General features: G+C 42.1%; 2 protein-coding genes, 1 long non-coding RNA gene and 1 other non-coding gene across 6 annotated transcripts; 2 read left to right on the forward strand and 2 right to left on the reverse strand.

Annotated features, from left to right (window-relative positions):
- The first annotated feature begins 3200 nt into the window (after positions 1-3200).
- On the forward strand, positions 3201-8522 carry DEFB118 (defensin beta 118). Its single transcript, XM_005568613.4, has 2 exons — positions 3201-3308; positions 7471-8522. Exons 1-2 carry the CDS (start codon positions 3251-3253, stop codon positions 7782-7784), a joined length of 372 nt encoding a protein of 123 aa, XP_005568670.1. The 5' UTR covers positions 3201-3250; the 3' UTR covers positions 7785-8522.
- A 2688-nt stretch (positions 8523-11210) lies between these two features.
- LOC123567358 (small nucleolar RNA SNORA40) lies at positions 11211-11338 on the forward strand. Its single transcript, XR_006690273.2, has one exon. It is a non-coding gene; the product is annotated as a small nucleolar RNA SNORA40 (small nucleolar RNA).
- Positions 11339-12052: 714 nt separating this feature from the next.
- On the reverse strand, positions 12053-25191 carry DEFB119 (defensin beta 119). Of its 3 annotated transcripts, none has more exons than XM_005568616.4 (2): positions 25069-25191; positions 12053-12326 (listed from the first exon to the last, which is right to left on the reverse strand). In XM_005568616.4, the coding sequence occupies exons 1-2, from the start codon at positions 25127-25129 to the stop codon at positions 12133-12135; spliced, it is 255 nt and encodes an 84-aa protein (XP_005568673.2). In that variant the 5' UTR covers positions 25130-25191; the 3' UTR covers positions 12053-12132. The 3 variants fall into 3 exon arrangements, with proteins under 3 accessions (XP_005568673.2, XP_045218636.2, XP_005568671.2); XM_045362701.2 differs by lacking the exon at positions 12053-12326 and adding an exon at positions 23617-23876; XM_005568614.3 differs by lacking the exon at positions 12053-12326 and adding an exon at positions 23617-23879.
- Positions 16803-22915, reverse strand: LOC135965625 (uncharacterized). The gene is made up of 2 exons (XR_010578619.1): positions 22489-22915; positions 16803-17005 (listed from the first exon to the last, which is right to left on the reverse strand). It is a non-coding gene; the product is annotated as an uncharacterized lncRNA (long non-coding RNA).
- Positions 25192-25756: the final 565 nt, after the last annotated feature.

A 25756-nucleotide genomic window follows, 5' to 3' on the forward strand; every position in this document is an offset into this window, starting at 1 on the left:
CACTTCTGCCCACGAACCTGTAAAATTGAAAGCAAGTTAGTTATTTCCTAGATGCAATGAGGGTACCGGCATTGGGTAAATACACCCGTTCCAAATGGGAGAAATTGTCCAAAACAAAGGCGCTACAGACCCCATGCAAGTCTGAAATCCAATAGGGCAGTCATTGTACCTTAAAGTTCCAAAATAATCTCCTTTGACTCCATGTCTCACATCCAGGCCATGCTGATGCAAGAGGTGGGCCCCTACAGCCTTGAACAGATCACCGTACAATTACTAGAATGACTAAAATTAAAAAGACTGACTATACCAAGTACTGGTGAGGATATGAAGGAACTGAAACCCTTATACATTGAGAGTGGAAAATGATACAACCACTCTGGAAAACAGATCCTAATATGTTAAAGACTTTCCTAATATGTTAAAGTCATAGAATACCCCCTACCTCTGTGGGAAACCATACCTGCCATGCAATTCAGCCAATCTACTCCTAGGTATTTTTTCCCATAAGACCAAAAATCATATCTGCACACAAAGACTTGTACATGAATGTTCATAGCATCCTCATTTGTGATAGTCAAAACTGGAAACAAATCAAATGTCTGAATGGATAAACTGTGGTTTACTCATGCAATGGAATACTACTCAGCAATAAAAGGAGTAAACTGGTGAAACATGTTACATGGCTGAATCTCAAATAATGCCAATGACTTATAGAAACCAGATAAAAAAGAGTACCTACTCTGTGGCTACACTTATATAAAATTCTGGAGAACGCAAACTCATGTATAGTTATATCTACAAAATAGATCAGAGGTCTTCTAGGGATGGAGGGAGAAGACAAGGAGAGGCAGGAGGGAGGGATTCCTAAGGGACATGAAGAATGTTTGGGGGTAGTAGAAATGTTCACTTTCTTGATTGTGATGAAGGTTTCATGAGTATATACATGTCAAAATGATCAAATTACATACTTTAGACACTGGAAGTTTGTTGTTTGTTAATTATATCTCAATAAAGCTGTTAAAAAAAAAAAATAAGAACTTGGCTGGGCATGGTGGGTCATGCCTGTAATCCCAGCACTTTGGAGAAAATATAATGGGAGTTGAAATCACATAGGGTCTTGCAGGTCTTTGAAAGAAAGCCATTCAGAAACTTTGATCACAGGATGATAAGAGAAATGCAGATTAAAACAACAGTATGAGGGAGGCTGTGGCAGGCAGATCATTGAGGTCAGGAATTGGAGACCAGCCTGGTCAACATGGCAGAACCCCGTCTTTACTAAAAGTACAAAGATTAGCCTGGCATGGTAGCGCGCACCTGTGGTCCCAGCTACTCAGGAGGCTGAGGCAACAGAATCGCTCAAATCCAGGAGGCGGAGGTTGCTGTGAGCTGAGATCTCACCACTGCACTCCAGCCTGGGTGACAGAGTGAGATGCTGTCTCAAAAAAAAAGAAGAAGGAGAGGGAGAGGGAGAGGGAGAGGAAGAGGGAGAGGCTGAGAGAGGGAGAAGAAGAAAGAAGAAGAAAAGTTCAGATATATTTCTTAATGGATATGGCCTGGATTTATCCCTTGACAAGAGTGGCTGGCTGTGGGCACTGGGCCAGGGACTCGCTGGACACCATGGACTGCACCCACCTAGCTTCTCCCCTGTGATGAGTCCTTCCCCTTCAGGGCTTTTTTTTTTTTTTTTAAACAGCCCATCTCCATTCCCACCACCACCACCATCTCAGATATGAGATCAGGCCCTGTGAATTGGGGTAGGGGTAATCTAGATTTTCCTGCTTTTCTGTAGCATGAGAGAAAAAAGGTGTTTCTCAAGCTCTTAAGTTTAGAAAGGGTCAGGGATCTCTGCAATTATCAGGACATGTAGAGAAACCATTCATAAAATTAAGAACATAGATTTTTATGCTTAGAAGGAACTAGAAAAGACATTCTTTATTCTATATAGAAATCCATCCTATTTAATCACTTAGGCCCTGCTTGAAAAATGAGTTATAGAATACCGCCTCCCTCTCTGGGAAACCATTCCATAGTAAAAGAGTTCTGCCTGTTAGAACATACTAATCTAAAATTAATTTGGAGACCAGGCGCAGTGGCCCATGCCTATAAATCCAGCACTTTGGGAGGCCAAGGAGGGAGGATCACTTGAACCCAGGAGTTTGAGACTAGCCTGGGCAACATAGTAGGACCTGTCTCTACAAAAAAAAAAAAAAAATTAAAAAATATTCGGGCATGGTGGTAAATACCTGTGCGTCCCAGCTACCCAGGATGCTGAGGTGGGAGGATTGCTTGAGCTCAGGAGATTGAGGCTGCAATAAGCTGTGATTGCACCACCTCACCCTAGCCTGGGCTACACAGTGAGATCCTGTCTCAAAAAAATAAAAACATAAAACAAAATTAATTTGAAAATAGCAGGGTTTTTTTGTTTTTTTGTGTTTTTTTTGAGACAGACTCTCACTCTGTTGCCCAGGCTGGAGTGCAGTGGCACGATCTTGGCTCACTGCAACTTCCGCCTCCTGGGTTTAAGTGATTGTCCTCCCTCAGCCTCCTGAGCAGCTTGGATTACAGGCACCCGCCACTACGCCCAGCTAGGGAATTATTTTTTAATGACATTGGGTAGCATCCCCCTTTGAGTCTTATAAATGATCTCCCTCAAACTTCCGCAGCAAGTGACTTCTTGGGCAAGTCACTTTCCCTGGTGGGCACAAATGTGAGAGAGGGATTTGGCTTATAGATTGATATGTGTTCATTATCGTTTATTTCCACAAACCTTCACTGACAGCATGCTTTGTGCCTTGGGGGCTCGAAAATGAAAGACACGTTCCCTACTCTCAGGAATTTCACAGCCCAGTGCAGGGAGACACACAGATAAGCAGACCATTCAAAAGCAGGTTTATGCTAGAATGAAAGGGACTGTGAAGAAAGGCTGAGCCCTAACGAGAGATCGAGAGATCGGGGAAAGCTAGGGAAGATGTCCCAGTGTGAATCTTCCCGCTCCATTGCCCCAAACACCTCCTCAAAGCCTGTGACTTGTAACCCTCCGCATGCCCTCCCAGTGCCTGGATCAAATGCTCAGCCTGTGTGCCACACAATAGACTGATGTTATGCATCGATAAACTCTTAGACATCCGGCTGGTTCTGTGCCCATCCCTCTGCCCCCACTGCAGAGAGGCCAATAAAACTCTTGCTCAGACTTACACTGCACACAGCATTCTGAACTTCTGGATCTACCATCTCCTGTTTCCCAAGCACCATGAAACTCCTGCTGTTGGCTCTTCCTATCCTTGTGCTCCTACCCCAAGTGATCCCAGGTAATCAGAGGTCAGGGAAGCTACGAAAATAGAGGTATAGTGGGTTCTGGATCGTGAAAATTCCAATGTGTCGCTGCACCCCCAACCTGGGCAGCTCCACAGCTCCCACACTGGGACTATGTTCCTGACTGGGGTAAAACCTGGGAGTAGAGCAAGTTTTCCTCAATAGACAGGGGCAGTCCCACCATCCAGAGTTGTCCCTGGTTCTATACTCCAAGTTGCCGCCTAAGGAACTAGGGGAAAGCTAGGCTCACATCTCTTCTCTTTCCAGCTTGTGCCAGCTTTTGAAAATGATTCCCGCAGCCCACTTTGCATGTTTTCTTGGCCCTAAAAGTCCTGCTATCGCTGTAATGAGGTTCTTTTTGTTTCTAATGTTCTAGAATTTGGTGAACAGGTCAGAAATGATCGGCTGAGCTGTTATATGGAAGACAGAACTGGCTTTTCTTCCTTCTACAGTGAAAATCTAAGCTTTTCATAATCACTGCTTTCTTAAGTATATCTAAAGGCCTGACCAGAACTTTGAAATCACTGGTGAAGCAAGCCTGTTTCCTCTTTGTTTTATGTTTTTCAAGGTGCATTTCAATGTGTGATTGAACTTACATAAAAATGAATCTAAGTATTTCTGTTTTATAACAAAGTAAGCATACTCCATGCATGGCTACGCAGCTCTCTTTCTTTCTTTTTTTTTTAAAAAAAAAAGATGAAATCTCGATCTGTCACCCAGGCTGGAGTGCAGTGGCGCAATCTCAGCTCACTGCAACCTCTGCCTCCTGGGTTCAAGCAATTCTCCTGCCTCAGTCTTGCAAGTAGCTGGGATTACAGGTGTGCACCATCATGTCCGACTAATTTTTGTATTTTTAGTAGAGACGGGGTTTCACCATGTCGGCCAGGCTGGTCTCAAACTCCTGACCTCAGGTGATCCACCCGCCTCAGCCTCCCAAAGTGCTGGGATTACAGGCATGAGTCACCGCGCCCGGCCCTGTGCAGCGGTCTTCTTTCACTTCTTATTCTGTGGCCATCTTTCCATGTCATCATCTAAAGATCTGCCTTATTGTTTGTAAAGTTGTATACTTCTGCTGTAGGATAAGCCTTATAAAATCATATACAGTCATTTGAGACATTTCTTAATTTTCTAACAACACATCAATGAATATGCTTGTACAAACATTAATATATTTACATATTTGGACAGGGGCTTAAATAGGATAGATTCCTAGAGGGCAAATAACCAAGTTAAATGTAAGTCTGGTGGTGGTGGGCAAGAAAATAAAAAAAAAATATTCCATTAATTCCTCTATTCCTCTACCCTCATTGCAGAGAGGCCAGTAACTCTTGCTCAGACTCCCACTGCACATGGCATTCTGAACGCCTGGGTCTACCCTGGCATTCAGGGTAGGGAAACAGGGAAACCTCTCCTGTTTCCCAGGGACCAGGAACCTCCTGCTGCTGGCTCTTCCTGTGCTTGTGTTCCTACACCACAATCCTGGGTAATCAGAAGTCAGTAATCAGAAGTTGTGTATCTTAAAGGATACTGCCAGCAGAAATTGCCAACTCTGGGGGTTTTGAATAATTCTCCAGTTACAATTCCAGACACAAACAGGAATAATTCTGTGTGATCTCTTTGAAAGCAATTGGTCTGCTTTGAGTTCTAGTGGAGATACTGAGACTAGGAAAGAGACAGATGTGAAAGATTTTGTACATGCAATCCACGAGTCATAAAAACTCAGCATATGGGGAGTGAAGGATATATTACAGGATCTAGGGCTTCAAGTCTGAGTGCTAAGAGCTATAAATTTGGAGTCATTCTCTTGGAGCAAAGAGTTGAGACAATGAAAGAAGCATAAAGTCTTGATGCTTTATCTTAAACAGCCCCTACATTTGAGGAAGAATAATAGAAATCAGTGACATTTATAGGGACAGGGAGATCTCCCTACCCTCTCATCGAAAATACACAAGGGTTTTTCTATCCATAGTCCTTCAAACACCCAGCTGATGAATATAAAATAATCTCTTACTGTCGTGGTTGTTTTTTTGTATTTGTTCGTGTTTTGAAACAGAGTCTCGGTCTGTTGCCCAGGCTGGTGTGCAGTGGCATGATCTCGGCTTGCTGAAACCTCTGCCTCGGGGGTTCAAGTGATCCCCCTGCTTCAGCCTCCTGAGTAGCTGGAATTACAGGCATGCACAACCACGCCTGGCTAATTTTTGTATTTTTAGTAGAGATGGGTTTTCAGCACGTTGGCTAGGCTGGTTTCAAACTCCTGACCTCAAATGATCCACTCGCCTCAGTCTCCCTCGTACTGTTGTTTTAATCTGCATTTCTCTTACCATCCTGTGATCAAAAGTTCTGAATGGCTTTCTTTCAAAGACCTGCAAGATTCTATGTGAAATCAACTCCCATTATATTTTCTCCAGTTACTCTCCACTTAACTTATTCTATACTCACCATAACTACCTTATTGTTTTTCAGAACCTTTGAGACAGGTCCTGCCTCTAAGCCTTTGCACTTGCTGCTTCCTCTGCCTGATATATACTCTGCCCCCAGTTAGTCTCATAGCTCACCCTGCCTCTTCCTTCTCAAAACTCAAGGTAAATCTTTCACTATTTCCCATCACACACTTCCTAAACCCCTTCGCTGCTTCATTTCTCTCCATAATGCTTATCATTCTTTTTGTATTTTCATAATGCTTATATTATGTATCCACATAAAATATGTTATACTTTCTTCTCTTATTATCTTTTTTTTTTCCTTTTTTTTTTTTCTTTTTTGAGACAGTCTCACTCTGTTGCCCAGGCTGAAGTGCAATGGCACGATCTCAACTCACCAAAGCCTCTGCGTCCCAGGTTCAAGTATTCCTCCTATCTCAGCCTCCTGAGTTAGCTGGGAAAATAGGCATGTGCCACCACGTGTGGCTAATTTTTGTATTTTTGGACACATGCTTATTTTATACTTTGGGTTATAATTTTTTATTTTTTAAATTTCAATAGCTTTAGGGGTACAAGTGGATTTTGGTTACATGGATGAATTGTATAGTAGTGAAGCCTAAGATTTTAGTGCACCCATCACTGCAGTAGTGTATATTGTACCCAATAGGTAGTTCTTCATCCCTCCCCCTCCCCTTACTCTTCCCCCTTCTGAGACTCCAATGTCCCCTCTGTATGCCCTTGTGTACCCATAGCTTAGCTCCCACTTATAAGTGAGAACATGTGGTATTCGTTTTTCAATTCCTAAGTTACTTAAAATAATGACCTCCAGTTCCATCCAAGTTGCTGCAAAAGACATTATTTTGTTCCTTTTTATGGATGAGTAGTATTCCATGGTGTATATGTTCCACATTTTCTTTATTCATTCATCGGTTGATGGGCACTTAGGTTGATTCCATATCTTTGCAGTTGTGAATTGTGTTGCAATAAACATACACTACACAGATATATTTTATATACTCATGTGAAGGTATACTTTGCAGTAGAATGGGATATGACCAATGCAAATAACTTAATCACACTTGTTGAAGTAGCAGCAAGATGTACTTGTTGAAGTAACAAGAAGACGTACTTTCTGGCCGGGAGCGGTGGCTCACGCCTGCAATCCCAGCACTTTGGGAGGCTGAAGCTGGTAGATCATGAGGTCAAGAGATCAAGACCATCCTGACCAACATGATGAAACCCCGTCTCTACTAAAAATACAAAAATTAGCGGGGTGTGGTGGCACGTGCCTGTAGTCCCAGCTACTCAGGAGGCTGAGGCAAGATAATTGCTTGAACCAGGGAGGTGGAGGTTGCAGTGAGCCGGGATCACACCACTGCACTCCAGCCTGGTGACAGAGTGAGACTCCATCTCAAAAAAAAAAAGAAAGAAAAGAAAAAAAAAGATGTACTTTCTTTACTCAGGTACCTTTACACTGAAGGTACCTTCATTATAAGCAGCCCCAATTCCTCATGACTGGAGTTTCTTTTCGATGATGGTAAGATTCATCCCACTTTCAGAATAGTTAAAAACGGGCAAATGGGAGGTTGAGTATTTACCAGACCTGAGGTGGGAGTCTTGCAGCCGTCATCTAATTATGATCCACAGTGTGGATACAGGATGCCAGATATATAGTCATGCTAGTGAAATTGAGAGCATCAGTAACCCAAAATCAGTGGTTTTTCCTTTTATTATTCAGCCTATGGTGGTGAAAAAAAATGCTGGAACAGATCAGGGCACTGCAGGAAACAATGCAAAGATGGAGAAGCAGTGAAAGAAACATGCAAAAATCATCGAGCCTGCTGCGTTCCATCTAATGAAGACCACAGGCGACTTCCTACGACATCTCCCACACCCTTGAGTGACTCAACACCAGGAATTATTGATAATATTTTAACAATAAGGTTCACTACAGACTACTTTGAAATAAGCAGCAAGAAAGACATGGTTGAAGAGTCTGAGGCGGGACAGGGAACTCAGACCTCTCCCCCAAATGTTCACCATACCTCATGACTTCTTCTCGAATGTCACTCACCCCTGTCCTCAGAGTGATAAACTAAGTCACATACATATAGATAAAACACCACAGTGACCTCCCATTTCCCACCAATATGTAATTCTATTAATAGAAACAGCTGTGTAAAGAAGTCTAAAATTTTCACTATTTCCAATGATAAACTCTTCAGTGCTCTTCTTGAAATGTCAAATTATTTCCACAAGTTTTAATCTATTTTTAGTATTTCTTGTTTGCTGGTGACCTATGCACAACCTCAATAGCTTAGTTAGCTATTCCAACAACAATTTTTTCATGTGTTTTTCTGCCTTCTCAACAGGTGTCTTAATGGCAGCATAAGTGGTCATGATCAAAATTCTAAATCTTTGCATCTGTGAGAGTAGCTACTAGGACACTAAAAGCTTTTTTTCTAGAACAGGAGACACTTCAGGTGAAAGCATTCATTTTCCTACTAACCATGGCCTTAGAGGAAGGTTTTATCTGTCACCGTATCACTGTAGGAAATTGACTGTCCCAAGTGTGAGCTATGAAGACTCCTTTTTGCCCCAGTGTCTTTCGGGTTGAAATAGAAGCTGTCGAAAAGCTTCTATGGCTCTGTAGACCCATCTCTTTGACCAAGCCTTGATCACACATGGACGTCCAAGGGTAAGGATGGCCCCTCAATTGTGGGTGAAAGGATGGGTCATTTGTCCACCTGATTACTGAGACTGAGAGCTTTACTTGTCTCCCTGTGACAGAAAAAAAAAAAATCTTCACATCCTGTCCCATCCACATAACTCTACAACAAACTTCATTGTTACAAATTTTCCAGTCTTGCTGTTCCCAAGAACCTAAACAACCAGCCAGTCCATTACCAGCATTCATGAATTACTGTAGATCCATACCTAGGCAAGCCTTCCTTCTGCTGGAAGGATTTCCCTTAACCACTGTCTTTTGGGCCACTGCCACATCAGGCTGTAATGCAGCACTTCTGTCTGGTGCTAGCATGTCATGCAGACCATTCCACAAACCTGGCCTTGCTTTTTCCTCCTTTATTAACTAACCATAGGAACCCCTCATGATACTATTAGTGTGTGATGAAGAAGAGGCAATAAAGCAGGAATGGGTGATATAGGCATCTGAACCACCTGCTTCTGCAGTTTATGCTTGCCAGACCTGCTAAGTTCCAGTTTTGAACATATTACTTTCATCTAACATTGGAAATTCTTCACAGGTCTAATTATATTACTCAAAGGGTTAGATAATACCTAATTCATGATGGGAAATTTGGGTCTCATTATTTTTTTAAGCTTGTTATTCCTGATAATTCTGAAATTTGAAGTCTTTGAAAGTCTGAATCTCTAGACTGTGATTTCTGCTGACCTTAATTCATGGTGCCTTAGTTCCTTGTGTATTTTGTGATTTGGGGCTCTGGTCTGTTCATTTTCCTCAGAAGTTTAGTTGACTAAACTAGTTGAGTCCTGAGTTAAAGGTCTACTCCTTAGTTTTCTTCTGTCTTTTTAGCACTACTAGTCTGGGACAACTTTAAGCTTGATTTTTTTTCATATGACCCATGTACTGTGAATTCAGGCTGAGAGACTATATGAGATGTACCTTGAGGTTATAAATTCTCAGTGAAGACTTTTTTTCTATTTACTGAATACTTAGGTTCAAAATCAGGCAATTTTCCTTGAAAATCTCTGGTGAAGGAAAAGGGATGTTGTATCTGCTTTATTTTTATACAGCATATGTAACACTTTAAGGACTGAGATTTATATAGGGATCTCCTACGAGACTCATATTTTTTCAGACCCTAGTCACTGCCTTCTCTCCCCTGCTTACCCCCACCTTGGCCAAAGCCATGGAAACCAAAGCTCAAGTTCACCTGATTCAGCAAGTGTCTTTGTGACAAAAGTCAGCTTCAGTCACTGCCTTCGAAAGAGTGCCCACTTGCATTTGGTTTTAATATTCTTTCTTTTCTTTCTTTTTTTTTTTTTTGAGACAGAGTCTCGCTCTGTCGCCCAGGCTAGAGTGCAATGGCATGATCTCAGCTCACAGCAACCTCCACCTTCTGGGTTCAAGAGATTCTACTGCCTCAGCCTCCTGAGTAGCTGGGATTACAGGTGCGTGCCATCACGCCCAGCTAATTTTGGTATTTTTAGTAGAGACGGGATTTCACCATGTTGGTCAGGCTGGTCTCGAACTCTTGACCTCATGATCCACCCACCTCGGCCTCCCAAAGTGCTGGGATTACAGGCGTGAGCCACTGCGCCCGGCTGGTTTTAATATTCTTGGCCTTACTTTCTTGCAAGGTTAAAGATGTTTTAAAAGTTTTGTTGTATATTTTAAGTACATTTTTTCCGCTGTTTTCAGTGGGAGGATCAGCCTGGGTTCTTCAACCAGTATTCTTCCTGGAACAGTGGTTCAGAACCAATACTTTCATCCAGATCATAAACTTTGTTGTTGGGATAGGTGGCAGCACCAGAGGAAGAAGAAAAAAGATCATTGTCAAAGGATGAAACTATCACTCAATGTCTAAAACCAAAATGCTGAAACGATTGCTTTCTTTTTTTTTGAGGTGGAGTTTTGCTCTTGTTGCCCAGGCTGGAGTGCAATGGCAGAATCTCAGCTCAGTGCAACCTCTGCCTCCCAGGTTCAAGCAATTCTCCTGCCTCAGCCTCCCGAGTAGCTGGGATTACAGGAATGCGCCACTGTGCCCGGCTGATTTTGTATTTTTAGTAGAGATGGGGTTTCTCCATGTTAGTCAGGCTGGTCTTGAACTCCTGACCTCAGGTGATCCACCCGCCTCAGCTTCCCAAAGCACTGGGATTACAGGCGTGAGCCACCATGCCCGGCCTGCTTTCTTAAGAACAGGAGAGCCATGCTGGTCCATCATAAGCTCCTTCATCAGAGCGAAGTGTTGAACTTACACAGCATTTGGGGAACACATTTTGAGGGAGTTGTGTTGGCTACAGAGGTGGGAATTGGTTAATGACAATTTAGAAGTGTGTACACTGAAATGAATTCAAAGCTGATTGACATATTCAAAGCACAATGCTGTCACTGACAATTAGCTTTCAGAAGTGTGTTCACTGAAGCAAGTTGTCATTGACCATAAAAAATGTTTAAAACATTTCAAGGTATGTACTTGTTATCATGACCATAGGACTGTCAGCCTTTTCCTAGGAATGTGGAGAGTTTTTATTGTCAGAAGAGAAGAGTAACCCCAGAAGAATCCAACGAGACAAATAACAGATGAGGAACCCCAAAAGATGACGGAGAATGGGGCAGCCTGAAAGTTAGGAAGAAAACAAAGAGTGAAATCACAGAACCCTAGGCAGTTAAGGTTTTAAAGGGGAGAATAACCTATAGTGGAAATGCTGCACAGAGGCAGATTGAGATACAAGTTGAAGAACATTCTGAAACTTTCAAAAAGGAGATCCAGTTACACTTGTTTATGTTTTTGTTTAACTTGTGGACAAAGACTTATAGACAGGTGCAAAAACTAAATCATCTTTTCCAATCCAGAACTCATGGTTTAGCATGAGTTTTGATACATATAAGAAGGCATATTATGATGAAAAAAAAAAAGGAGGTCCACTGGTGACCTTGACCAGAACCAGTCCAATAGCAAATAAGCACAAAGGCAAATTGTAATGAGTTGAGGAGAATCAGAGAAGTAGAGAAAGATAATGGGTAAGTACTACTCTACTTTTGACAGAATTTAGAACTGTTAGTAGAAGGTAAGATATAGAAAGTAAAATTTGAATTTTATATTACAAAGCTGGTGTTAGTTGTCATTGGGGACATAAGCCTCTTAGGTTTTGATGAATTAGAGGACCTTGACTATCCACAACAACAGCACCCAATATTCAAAGACCTTCTGCAATAACCACCAAACAGGCCCTTCAGTCTCACAGCTTGAAACCAACACAGCTTATTCCACATTACAGCAGCTCTGTTGGTTATAAAATTTTTTCATGAACTAGGCCAAAGTTGTCTACAAGACCTCCACCTACTGCCGTATGTATTCATCCCACTGGTTAAAGACCTTCCCTGAGTTCTACATGGCACAGATTAAGTCATAAATCTGCCTAAACCCTTCAACCCTCCCTTATTCGATTCATTCTTCCCCCTTCCTCACTGGCTTGTCTAGCCTCTCTGTAATTGTTTTCCCAGTTTTCCAGCCTTCTCTCTCACGGAGCTTATCCAGAATGAGACAGACATTGTCACCATGCAAAGCCCAGTCTCTCACTATGATTTTCAGTGGATCAAAGACAGACAAGGGTAGCAGGTACATGAATTTTAATGAGGGGGGTTGACAGCAGGTCTCTGCCCAGAGAGGTTGAGAATGGTAATCACCAGCACTCAAGGTAGTCTTGGCCATTGCTTCTCATAAGACCAATCGGTATTTTCCTCTTTGCCGGAAATGCTTATCCTCATGTAGGACTGGAGGCAGCAGGCCTGATAATTTCTGCAATAGAGGTAGGGCTGTTCATTCTTTTTGCAAGAGGCCCTACAAATTCCACTGTTACCCATGCATCGAAGGATGTGGCGTTTGCCTGGCAAAAGAAAAAAAAAATACAAATAGTTAACTTCTACCTAGGAGTGACATAAATCTGATAAGTCGGGAAGCATCATAAAAACCTAAACGGGGAGCAGGGAGAAAACCTAAAGGGAAATAGTGACTTCTACTTCCAGAAAAAAAAGAGTCAATGTATTTTTCTCTATTTGTCCTGCTAAGTTCCATTTAAAACCCAGTGGGGCGGGGTGTGTGTGTGTGCGTGTGTGTGTGTGTGTGTGTGTGTACTCTGAAAGGTAAAGTAAAGAAGAACAAGGTAGGGACCTCAGGATCTAAGGAAGGACACAGTCATGGGTTTTCTTTTTGCCTCATCGATCCCAGACTTGTGCTGGAGAGACTGACAACCTGGAAATACAAACGAGTACAGACATAGAGTCCCAAGGAAAGTCTCCTCTCTCTAGCCAAAGAACCAGGAAAGGTCAACCCAGCAAGAAAGAACATTTTAGACAATAACCACTCAGCTCCAGGAAAAACCAAAGACAAAACTACACTCCCACTCATACATCCACCAAAGAAGGCTACGTGGGGAGCCTCGAACTCTGCCCTTTCCACTCTGTAAGGAGGTGTAACCTCCTAGAGTGGAACCCAAGTGGGGAGCGGGGACTATTATCACTGCTGAATGATCACAAGGCCAATCACCACCATGCAGTGTTGATAGGAATCATGTGGGGAGCCTCGACTTCCCCTATCTGGTGGGAAGAAGGCATCCCTCCCTCCACTTCCCTGATGGGGTGGTGACAGAAGGAGCCTAGTGCAGAGTCAAGACTTTCACCACCACACAGTACTAACAGGGCCACCACTCCCTGAGATGTGACTTGGAGGTCACACAGGGAACAGAATATCCCTCCCCATCCCAACCAAGGTAGTACCAGAGGAAATACACCTGGACTTCCACCCACCTGGCAGTAGCCAGGCAGCACCCCACTGTCCTCACCAGAGCCGTGTCAGAGGAGACAAGCCAACAAAGATCATTGAAATATGATCCAGCATCTCATAACATAATAATACCAAAAACGCCCAGGTTCCAGCAAAAATTACTCATCGTACTGAAAACCAGGAAAATCTCAACTTTAATGAAAAAAAAAAAAAAAAAGACAATCAACAGAACTGAGAGTCACCCAAGTTGTGTGTATCTGTAATTCATTCCTTTGACTTCCGGGTAATATTCCAGGGTATTAATGTAGTAGCCTATTTAATCATGTGTCCGTTGAGGGCCATTTTGGTTGTTTCCAGGTCTATTGGGAGTTTGGGATTTTTTTTTAAAACCATGTGTTTCTTTATTTAACAACTTCTCCCCAAAAGGAAATGTTTTTGAAAATCCCTATCGTTTATAAATTAAAGAGGATCAACCTGATAATAGGTTTTATTTTCAATAAAATGACAGGAACATTTAAAACTACAATGGACTAAATAAAGAATTTTTTATACTCTTGCTTCTAGTAATAATAAAACAGGTAATTTAGAACATATATCTGGCAGATGAAAGGTGGACATTTTTTTTTCCCAAGACAGAGTCTTGCTCTGTTGCTTAGGTTGGAGTGCAGTGGCACAATCTTGGCTCACTGCAACCTCCGCCTCCCCAGTTCAAGCGATTCTCATTCCTCAGCCTCCCATGTAGCTAGGATTACAGGCGTACACCACCACACCCAGATAATTTTTATATTTTTAGTAGAGTAAGGGGTTTCTCCATGTTGGCCAGGCTGGTCTCGAACTGCTGACCTCAAGTGATCCACCCACCTCAGCCTCCCAAAGTCCACCACACCCAGCCTGGACACATTTTTTTAATTTGTCAGAAGGCATTAAAAGACAAAATAATGGAGAATGAGTGGGCCTAAACTAAGAAAAAAATTTGTTAAAATCACTATTTTTAATTTTAGTTGTTCTAATAGGTATGTAGTAGTGTCTCATTCTGGTCTTAATATGCATTTCCCTAATGGCTAATGATGTTGAACATCTTTTCAAGTGCTTATTTGCTATCTGTATATCCTCTTCAGTGAAATGTCTTTTCATATCTTTTGTCCATTTCTAATTGGATTATTACTGTTGAGTCTTTTTTTTTTTTTTTTTTTTTTTTTTTTTGGGAGACGAAGTCTTGCTTTGTCACAGGCTGGAGGGCAGTGGCGCGATCTCAGCTTGTTGCAACATCCGCCTCCCAGGTTCAAGCAATTCTCCCGTCTCAGTCTCCTGAGTAGCTGGGATTACAGGTGTGCGCCACCACGCCCAGCTAATTTTTTTTTTTTTTTTTTTTTTTTGAGATGGAGTCTCTGTCGCCCAGGCTGGAGTGCAGTGGCACTATCTCGGCTCACTGCAAGCTCCGCCTCCCGGGTTCACGCCCTTCTCCTGCCTCAGCCTCCCGAGTACCTGGGACTACAAGCACACACCCGCCACTCCACCTGGCTAATTTTTTGTATTTTTAGTAGAGGCAGGGTTTCACCGTGTTAGCCAGGATGGCCTCGATATCCTGACCTCGTGATCCGCCCACCTCGGCCTCCCAAAGTTCTGGGATTACAGGCGTGAGCCACCATGCCCGGCAATTACTATTGAGTCTTAAGAGTTGTTTCTATATTCCATATACACGTTCTTTGTCAGATATATGGTTTGAAAATAATCTTGCTCTGTTGTAATTTGTCTTTTCAACCATCCTCTTCACAAAGGGAAGGGTGTTTCACAAAGTGAAAGTTTAAAATTTTGAGTAAGTCCAAGTTATTGATTCTCTTTCTTTTCTAGGCTGTTCTTTCGTATCTAAGACCTCTTCACCAAGCACTCGGTCTGAATGTTTTTTCCTATGCTTTCTTCTAGAAATTTTATAGTTTTACATTTTTTTTAATATATAATCCTTTAAAAATAATTTTCTTTAGAGATGGGGTCTTGCTGTTTTGCCCAAGCTGGAGTGCAGTGGCACAATCATAGCTCATTGTAACCTCAAACTCCTGGGCTCAAGCGATCTTCCCAAATCAGCCTCTCGAGTAGCTGGGAACTAGAGGCACATGTCGCCACACCCAGCTAATGTATTTTATTTTTGTAGAGATGGGATCTTGCTATATTGCCCAGGCTGGTCTGGAACTCCTGGGCTCAAATGATCCTCCCCTCTCAGCATCCTGAGTCACTGGGATTACAGGTGTGAGCCACCATGACTGGCTGTTATGATCCATTTTAAGTAAATATTTGTGAAAGGTGTGAGGTTTAGGTTTAGATTTTTGTTTGTTTTGTTTTTTGCCTGTAGATGTTCAATTGCTCCAGCATCATGTGTTGAAAAGGACTTTTCTTCCAATGAATTGCTTTTGCACCTCTGTCAAAAATCAGTTGGCTGTACTCCTATGAGGCTATTTCTGAGTTCCCTATTCTGTTCCATTGATTGATGTACCTGTCTCTCCAAGACCACACAAACTCAATTACTATTACTATACAATAAGCCTTAAAATCTGATAAAATAATTCTTCCAACTTTATCCTTTTTCAATTTTGTTTTAGCTATTCTTATTCTTTTGCAGATTTCTCTTTAGGCAAGGTATAGACAGAATAGTCTGGTCTATAGCTACAAAAAAAATCCTGCTGGGATTTTGACATAAATGAATATGTCAATTTGAGGAGAATTAACATCTGCTATTTGAGTCTTACAAGATAGGAAGATGGTGTGTCTCTTCATTTATTTAGCTCTTATTTCTTTTATCAATATTCTATAGTTTTCAGCATATAATTTCTGTACATAGTTTGTTAGATGTACACGTAAGTGTTTTATTTTCTTGGAGTGACTTTGAATGGTATTATATTTTTAATTTCAGAGTGTACATGTTCATTGCTATTATATAGAAATACAATTGATTTGTGTATGTTTACCTTGTGTCCTGTGACCTTACTGAACCTACTCATTAGTTTTAGGTGTTTTGCCTTTGCTTTTGTTTTGTTTTGTTTTGTTTGTAGATTTCTTAGAATTTTCTACATAAACCATTATGACATCTTCAAACAGACACCGTTTTATTCCTTCCTGTCTAATCTGCATGCCTTTCATTTCATCTTCTTGCCTTAATGCAATGGGTAGAAATACTCAGAACTAAAAGGAACAAATTATTGATACACATAGTGTGGATGGATCTCAAGAGCTTAATGCTGCTTAGCTGGGCACGGTGCTCAGGCCTGCAATCCCGGCACTTTGTGAGGTTGAGGTGGGAAGATCACTTGAGCTCAGGAATTCGAGACCAGCCTGGGTGACATGGCAAAAACCCATCTCTACAAAAAATACAAAATTAGCCACACGTAGTGGCACACATTTGTAGTCCCAGCTACTGGGGAGGCTGAGGTGGGAGGATCGCTTGAGCCCGGGAGGCAGAGGTTATGGTGAGCTAAGATCACACCACTGCACTCCAGCCTGGGCAACAGAGCCAGACCCTGTCTCAAAAAAAAAAAAAAAGAGCATAATGCTGAGCCAAAAAAAAAAAAAAAAAGCCAATCACGAACTCTCACATATGATTCTATTTATTCAACAATGTCAAATGACAAAACTATAGAGATGGGAAAACAGATTAGTGGTTGCCAAGGGTTAAGCATGGTGACAGTGCATGGGGATAGGGAGGAAGGCTGGTATGACTTTAAAGGAGCAACAGGAGGCAGATCTTCGTGGTGATGGAACAGTTCTGCAGCTTGATCATGATGCTGGTTACATCTGCACATGATGAAATGGCATGGAAGTATACACATATATTGTACCAATATCAGTTTCCTGGTTTTCATATTGCATTACAGTTATGTAAAATCTAAGCATTGGAGGAATCTGGGTGAAGAGTACACAGGACCTCTCTCGTAACTTCCTGTGAATCTACAATTATTTCAAAATAAAAAGTAAAAATATGAATAAATAAAATAACCTAAGGGGCTACAGAGAGATTAAAAAAACAAAATCTAAAAAACAAGAACCCCTAGGAGACCAATCCTAGCTCCCATTTTACTTGCTGTGTACCCTGGGGCAAGTTTCTGCGACTCTGTTCTACCCTTTTTCTCATATGTACAGTGTAGACTGGAAAAACAGCTAACCCCTAGAATTGTGAGGATTAGTGGCTGAATATATAGAAAGCAATAAGGGACTGACACATGGTAAGAACCAAATGAATGTTAACTATTATTGTTGTTTTAAATTATCATTTGAGCAAGACCCAGAAACTCCTCTGCATCCTTGCTAACCCCGCCAGCCAGAACCACGTATACCTGACACAGTGGTCCTCTGCTCCCTCCAGCCCAGAAAGTTCTCCACCCAGATTCTTGGAACCTGGAGTCAGCTGTTTGTGCCCCCACCAGATCCACTCAGGCTTTCACTTGTGAATTCACTATTCATATTCAAGAAACACTCACTAAAACGCATTCATGTCCAGCGCTGGGCTTAACATCAGGCATGCAGATGTAAATAAAACATCATCTCAGCCCCTATGGATTTCCACCTAATATGTGTGTGTTTGGGGGATTGCTGGAAAGGGGACAATAACTCAAATAATTACACAACAACATAATACGTGTCATAATTTCTTAAGAGTGACAGTTTGTGAAGCCAATCAGAACTCAGTTTGGAGAAAGAGTGATAACCTAGAAAAGGGACATCAAATTCTCCATAGCCTTTAAAGAGCCAGTAAGCAGAGAAAGAAATGTTGAGTGCTGAGGGAAATTACGGTTCAAGCTAGAATTGTATACTTAGCTAAAATTTTCTTAACAGATGATATGGTCTGGCTGTGGCCCCACTCAAATCTCATCTTAAATTGTAGCTCCCATAATCCCCACATATCATGGGAGGGACCTGGTGGGAAGTAACTGAATTATGGGGGTAGGTTTTTTGTGTGCTGTTCTCGCGATAGTGAGTAAGTCTTGTGCGATCTGGCCAGGCGCGGTGACTCATGCCTGTAATCCTAGTACTTTGGGAGGCCAAGGTGGATGGGATACTTGAGGCCAAGAGTTCAAACAAGCCTGGCCAACATGGTGAAACCTTGTCTCTAGGAAAGAATACAAAAATTAGCCAGGCATAGTGGTGCATATCTATAATCCCAGCTACTTAGGAGGCTGAGGCAGGAGAATTGCTTGAACCTGGGAGGTGAGGCTACAGTGAGCCAAGACCGTGCCACTGCACTCCAGCCTGGGCAAAAGAACAAGACTCTGTCTAAAAAAAAAAAAAAAGAAAAAAAAGGAAAAAAAAGTCTCACAAGATCTGATGGTTTTATAAAGGGCAGTTCCCCCACACACACAGTTTTGCCTGCTGTCATGTAAAATGTGCCTTTGCTCCTCCTTTGCCTTCTGCCATGATTGTGAGGCCTCCCAGCCATGGGAAACTGAATCATTCAACCTCTTTTTCTTTATAAATTACCCAGTCTTGGGTATTTCTTCATAGCAGTATGAAAATGGACTAATACAATAGATAAGCATACATTTAGATATTTTCAGAAGTAAACCCGCTGAGAGACTTGATTACCAACAGGAGCTTCTTAAGTGTAAATTACAAGGGTTTAAAAATATAGTTCAATAGAATGAATAAGATCTGGTATTTGATAGCACAACAGGTGACTGTAGTTCACAATAATTTATTGTACATTTTAAAATAACTAAAAGTATAATTGGATTTTATGTAATACAAAGAAGAGATAAATGCTTGAGGTGATGGATACCCCATTTACTCTGATGTAATGAATACACTGAATTCCTGTATCAAACTATTTCATGTACCCCATAAATATATACACCTGTGTATTATAGAAATTAAAAATAAAGAAATTTTAAATAAAAAAATTCACCAAAAACAACAAAATAAACTACAAGAAGAAAGAAAAGATTTTTTATATGAAAGTCTGAGAATCAACGTGAAACAATAATAGATATGGTATGGGAAATCAGAGCATGGTAGATAAGAGGTGAGTCACAACCACAGTGTAAAATATTAAATTTAGGCAGATATCTGTAATTGGAAAATTGGAATTTGGAAGAAGTGTCCTCTATTCTACATGTATGCTGATTAGGATCAGCTGAGATCCCTCCACTCTGACATTATCCTCCCTAAATACGTGAAATGCAGACTTTTAACACAAATTTTTAAAATTTTTTTCTGATGTTCAGAGACAGCCTTTCCACTGTTCACGTTTCACTTCATGTGAGTGGTAAGAACAATAATGATCATTATCATTCTTTTCTTTTTGTTTTTAACCTAACCTGAGTCAATTCTCTCTGCCTTCTATTTTTGTAAAATATAGACACTAGAAGACACCATCCCAACTGAATTTAGACAATGTTATTGTAAATTTCAAAAATAAAATAAAATAAAACTGAAAAAAAAAGCTACTGCTCTCACCTTAATCTGAATGAATGTGAATACACAATACAATAAACAAACATTTCTGCCTTAGACCGCAGGAATACAAATTAACAAACTGCTAGACAAGACCATTATTCTGCTAGATGGAGAGTGAGGAAAGTCTAAAAGAGGCAAGGAATGGTATCACCTCACTGTTTTCTCAACTTAAAAATCCTTTTTCTACTCCAGATCTCCGCTCAGGCCTCATTTTAGGATTCCCTGAGAATTGTTCCTTTCTTGTAGAATGCCCAGAATCAGGTGATAATCCAATGTCTGCATTACTCAGTGACAGTTTAGTACCTACTTTCTATCAAAGAAACAAGACAAATAACAAAAGACAAAAAAAAAAAAAAAAAGAACTCAGTTTGATCCCCTGCTCTATCTTAATACTGTGTGACTTGGGCTAATTATATCACCTCTCTGGGCCTCAGTTTCCTAATAAGTAAAATAGGGATGATAAGAGGATTGTTGTAAGAATGGAATGACACATAGCAAGGGTCAATGAGAACTATTATTACAGCTATTATAATTATTAAGAAATAATAAGACAGGGCTGGATGTGGTGGCTCATGACTGTAATCCCAGCACTTTGGGAGGCTGAGGCAGGTGGATCACTTGAGCCAAGGAGTTTGAGAGCAGACTAAGTGACATAGTAAGACCCTACCTCTAAAAAAAAAAAATAGAAAAATTAGCCAGGCATGTTGGCACGCACGTGTAGTCCCAGCTACTCAGGAGGCTGAGGTGGGAGGATGGCTTGAGCGTGGGAGGGTGAGGCTACAGTGAGCCATGATTGCACCACTGCACTCCAGCCTGGGCAACCAAGCAAGACCTTGTCTCAAAAAAAGAGAGAGAGATAGTGAGACAGAGTTTATGTGAAGACTTTCATGGGTGGGAGCATCAACTGAGCTTTGAAGGATGAGAGGGCATTCATCACAGAGGTGAGCTGAGTGTTGGGGACCAGCCGGAGGGAGCCATGAACAAACACAATGTGGGGGACAAGAGAGGATGGCAAGAGGGTGGCAGTGGCTGAAGAGAAGGTATGTGAGGGACAGTCATGGGAGGTGAAACCAGGTCACCATGTGAAGGCTTTGAATGTCCAGACCCTGGGTGGTGATGAGCAAAGGAAGAAATCTAAGCAGGAAAATGACACAGAGAAACTTCCTACTAAGAATCCTTCTAATAATAGAGATTAATGCAGAGAAAACCTGAGGGTAGGGAGACCAGCGAGGAAACATTTTTGATGGTCTCACCCCAGGCCTGGGAGCACAGGTAGTTCTCATGGGCAGCCTAAGTGTCCCAGCTCCCAGAGAGGCAGTAAAACTGTGAAAAGATTATGCAGCTCCTGTCTCTGAAGTGGGCTGAAAAATACGTTGTGAACCTAAATATACATCAACAGATGAAGGGATAAAGAAAGTTTGCATATACACACAATGGAATACTATTTGGCCACAAAAAAAGCATGAAGTTCTGTCATTTGTGGCAACATAGATGAGCATGATGTTAATTGAAACAAACCAGATACAGAAAGATAAATATTACTTGTTCTCACTCTTATGTGGAAGCTTAAAAATGTGGATCTCATTGAAGTAGAGAGTAGAATTGTGTTTATCAGAGACTGGGAAGGGTAAGTGGGAAAGGAGAATACAGAGAAGCTGGTTAACAGATACAAAATCACAGCTAGATAGGGGGAGTAAGTTCTAGTGTTCCATAGCTTTGTAGGGTGACTGTAGTTAACAATCATTTATTGTGTATTTTCTTTTTTCTTTTTTCTTTTCTTTTTTTTTTTTTTTTGAGACAGAGTCTTGCTCTATCGCTCAGGCTAGAGTGGAGTGGTGCGAACTCAGCTAACTGCAACCTCCGCCTTCCAGGTTCAAGTGATTCTCCTGCCTCAGCCTCCCAAGTAGCTGGGATTATAGCCACCATGCCTGGCTCAATTTTCATATTTAGTAGAGACAGGGTTTCACCATGTTGACCAGCTGGTCTCAAACTCCTGACCTCATGGTGATCCACCCGCCTTGGCCTCCCAAAGTGCTGGGATTACAGGGGTGAGCCACCCACACCCAGTCTATTGTGTCTTTTCGATTAGCTGGAAAGAGGACTTTGAATGTTTCCAACACAAAGAAATGATAAATGTTTGAGGTGACGGATATGCTAATTACCCTGATTTGATGGTTACACTTTCTATACGTGTATTGAACTATCACGTTGTACACCATAAATAAGTGCAATTATTATTTGTGAATTAAAAATAATTTTTTAAAAGAAATGGATTATCAGCCAGAGTAGGATCCAATACCAGGCACAACCCTAACATTTGAAGGTCCCGGGGCAAGAAGGCAAATGAAGGCTACTGTGTCATGTCATTTGTCTGCATGCTTAAATGTTTTAATCAAGCTAATAAAAAGAATACATAAAAGATATCTAGCTTCGTTTACAAGATAGCCCTTCATAATGACCTGAAAGGTCAGGTTTGAATTTATAATTCTCTGATTCCTCAGAACTCCATGCAGGAACATGGCATTCCAAGGGGAGCCTGCCCAGCCCACAGCTCACCTCTCTTCTCACCCATCCCCAGCTCTGCCCACAGACCCTGCAAACAAGAGCATCCCTTGATGCTTCTCCTGCCTAGGGGTTGGCACCCAGTGGGCCCAACCCTCCAAGGATGGACCTTGAGGAAAGGCCCCTGCAGCTCCTTGAAGCAGGCACAAGGTTTCTCTGGGCAGGCAATCCCAGGACCCAGCTATTCAAAGCATGGCCCAGAAAGGGAGGAGGGTAGGCAAAGGCTCCTCGTGGGCATATTCCCCTTGCCCCCAGCAACTCCTCACCGCATGAGGAGGGACTTAGCCAGAGGAGGCCCAGAGTCAGATCGAGATCAGAGGAGAGGCCCCTCTTTCCAGAGTCTAAGAGCGGAAATATTGAGCTGAGAGCAAATAGTCTTCCTGGACGATAGTGAACTCCTTCTGTCTGTCTCTATGCCATGCATCACGCTTTATCGAGCACTCTTGGTCCTTGGCCTCACTGCAGAGGACGCAGTTCAGGGGTGAACAGCTGTGTTGGTTAAATGGGGCCCAGAGAATAGGACTTGAGATAATGAAGCCTGGGAAGACACCCAGATCCTCTAGGTTCCCAATCAGGATTCTTAAATGTTCCCCACGAGTGAGTCTTCTCCCGGGCTGAAGTACCAGTTCAGATGAGTCAGGCTTCTGTCTCCCTCAGAGTCTAACACCGTTAGAAGGCACACAGCTCATATTTCATAAATCCTTGAATAAATCAATGAACAATAGCTGATGACATTTGTTGAGTGCTTACCTTTGCATTAGTATGTCATTTCATCCTTACTGCAATCCTGAAACAGATTCTACTATTACTCTTATTTACAGAGGAGGAAGATAAAGTTCTGTGAGGTTTATATGCAGAGTCTGCCAGTAGAAAGTGGCAGAGCTGAGGTGAACATGAGTGAATGGATCGATGAAAGAATGGAAAAAATGAATAATGAACAAATTCATATATAAGTAAGCAAATCATGTGCTTTATCTTTTTTTAGTACTTAGACACCTTCTAACCCCTGGGGCTGGGCCTCCTGAGCACTAGAAAGCATCAGCTGGTTTCTCTAGAACCCCAAGGATTTGGGTTATATTCAGCCCCATCCACCCTCAGCCCATTCACTCTCAAAATGGACTAACTCTCCCAGCCTAAGGATTCTCCCACTCTCTAGGCATCTGCTATGCCTTTAAATCTCTCAGCTCCCACCATGTTCTCCCCACTCCACTCCTGACTCAATAGCCTCTCCTGCAGTTGGTAGATGGGGAATCATCTTCAAGACTGTAGTGATCACACCATCGCTATGACCCAGCCCTAGTGACTTCTCTCGACTACCTCTTCACCTCCCCTACCATCCCCCCACCCTCAATCCATTTGGGGTATCGTTCCTTATGACTGACAGACACCAGAAATAAATTTGTGAGTTTTAATTAAATGTGGAGCCTAAACAATCTGAAACAAAGTCATTTCTATCCATTATGTATATTTCTCTTCGGTTGTGGAGCTGTTGTGGACATCCGAGGAGTGGTCCAGCCAAGGATTCCATGAATTGTTACTGGTTGGATTGTTAAATAACGACTAGGGACACAGCACCGTTTACGATTTCGGCAGCGTATGATGCTGTCTTCACCATCTTTGCACAACAACCGGCAGTGTCCATCCATCCAACACTCTACTTTGGGGCATTCGAACAACAATTAAGCAGATGTTAGTATCCCTCAAGTGGAGAGAAAAGAGAAGGCAGAGGAGGAACAGGAAGACAGGGAAGAAGAGAAGAAAGCCAGTTAAGTGAGTAATGCTAGACCCAGTCCCAGGAAAAGAGAGAAGAGACTTTGAGAGGGAAGAGAACTGAGACAATGGTTCCAACTGAGAACTCCGAAGTTTTTGGGGGAGCCTTTTTTGGACTTCTCACCCTTCTGTCTTCCTATCCCCAACTTCCTATTCCTTACTTTGGAATCAACTGAAGCTAATTAATGTCCCACCTAGCAGAGCTAGGAGTGAAGGTAAAAGGACATGAAAACCTGTAATATTAGGAAAAAGAGGATTCACTCACATTACACAGACCCGGTGTCTTATCAATAACCTGACCCTGTTTAACATAAGCCAAACAAGCCTCAGCTCCAGCCGCAGCTCAATCTCCAATCTTCCTTGACCCTATATTAACCCAATTCAAACTCAAACTCATTCAGGCCTACCTTAATTAGAACTCTCAGCCTTACTCAACTCAATGCCCCTAAGCCCCAACTCCAGGTCAAACCCTAATCTAATCCAATCTAACCCTAATCTAATCAAGTCACTAACCTCAATTCCCAGCAGTATCCCATCACCAAGCTGAACCCAAACACCCTGCAGCATCCAGCACTGACTCCCAGCCTCAGCCCAAGCCCCAGTCTAATCCCCGACACCAGCTCCACTCAACCCCAAATCCCATCCTCTCTCCAACTCTGCCCTAAACCTTCAGGGAAGCCCAGCTCCTCACCTCCTGCTCATCCTGACATTCCTTCTATCACCCCAATCCCAAGGTTTTTCCTCCACATCACAACTCACCCCAACCTCCACTCTAGTCTCCCAAAGCCCTCAATAAGTCCCCAACTTGCACCCATGCTTTGCCCCTCAAACCTCTCCCAAGCTCCCACCAGGATACCACCCTGGCCCTCAAGTGCCAGATGCTCCAAACGTCTATCATCCCACCACTCTGGCAAAAAAGAATCAGAGAGAGATATTAACCTGAGATGATCCTGGGGAAACTTCCCAAAGTTGCAGGAGAGAAGGAAAGGCTTTACATGATGCCCACAGTGAGAGAGGAGGGAAAGATGGGAAGTCCATGACCAGGAGCCCAGACCCCTGAGAGAGGCTCACATTACCTGATATCACTGGTACTTCTGTGGCCAGAAGGATGGCAAGAAACAAGAAAATAAATTTCATGGCTGGCAGACCTGAGAGGAGGAGGCGCCTGAGCTGCAGGGGAAGGAAATAGGGTTCCCTGCAGCAGCGCAGAGATGAGCTTTGCTTTTATCAGCAGGGCTGTGGGCAGTGAATTAGAACAGGAGGGGATTTATATGAGGTCATCCAGGCCAAAGGACAGTGTGTAGCAGATGTCTCAGCAAAGCACAAGATGAGAGTGTGGGAAACTGGCCAGTACCAGTGCCAGTAAAGGGACAGGCCAATTAAAGCCATTTGGCCTTTGAGAGCCACAAAGGAATTAATTAATACATAATAAATATATATCAAGAAATATTTAACTTAAAAATTACTTTGCATTTCTCTGATAAATAGTAAGAACATTTATTCAACACTGGTCTTTTTATTTCTTCGTTTTGAATTATTCAGTCAGATATCTGGACAATTCTATTGGGGTGTTGTTGTATACTTGCTGATTTGCAAGAACTCTTCAGTGCTGTTATTATATCAACTGTCTTGTCATGCTTGGTGACAATATTGTTCTCCATGATTATGTTCTGTTTTAAAATATATTTTTTGCCTATAAATGTTTAAATCATATTTAAATCTTAAAAACTAAATAAACAGGCCGGGTGTGGTGGCTCACACCTG

The sequence above is a fragment of the Macaca fascicularis genome, chromosome 10 (genome assembly GCF_037993035.2).
Source record: "Macaca fascicularis isolate 582-1 chromosome 10, T2T-MFA8v1.1".
Lineage (NCBI taxonomy): Eukaryota > Metazoa > Chordata > Mammalia > Primates > Cercopithecidae > Macaca > Macaca fascicularis.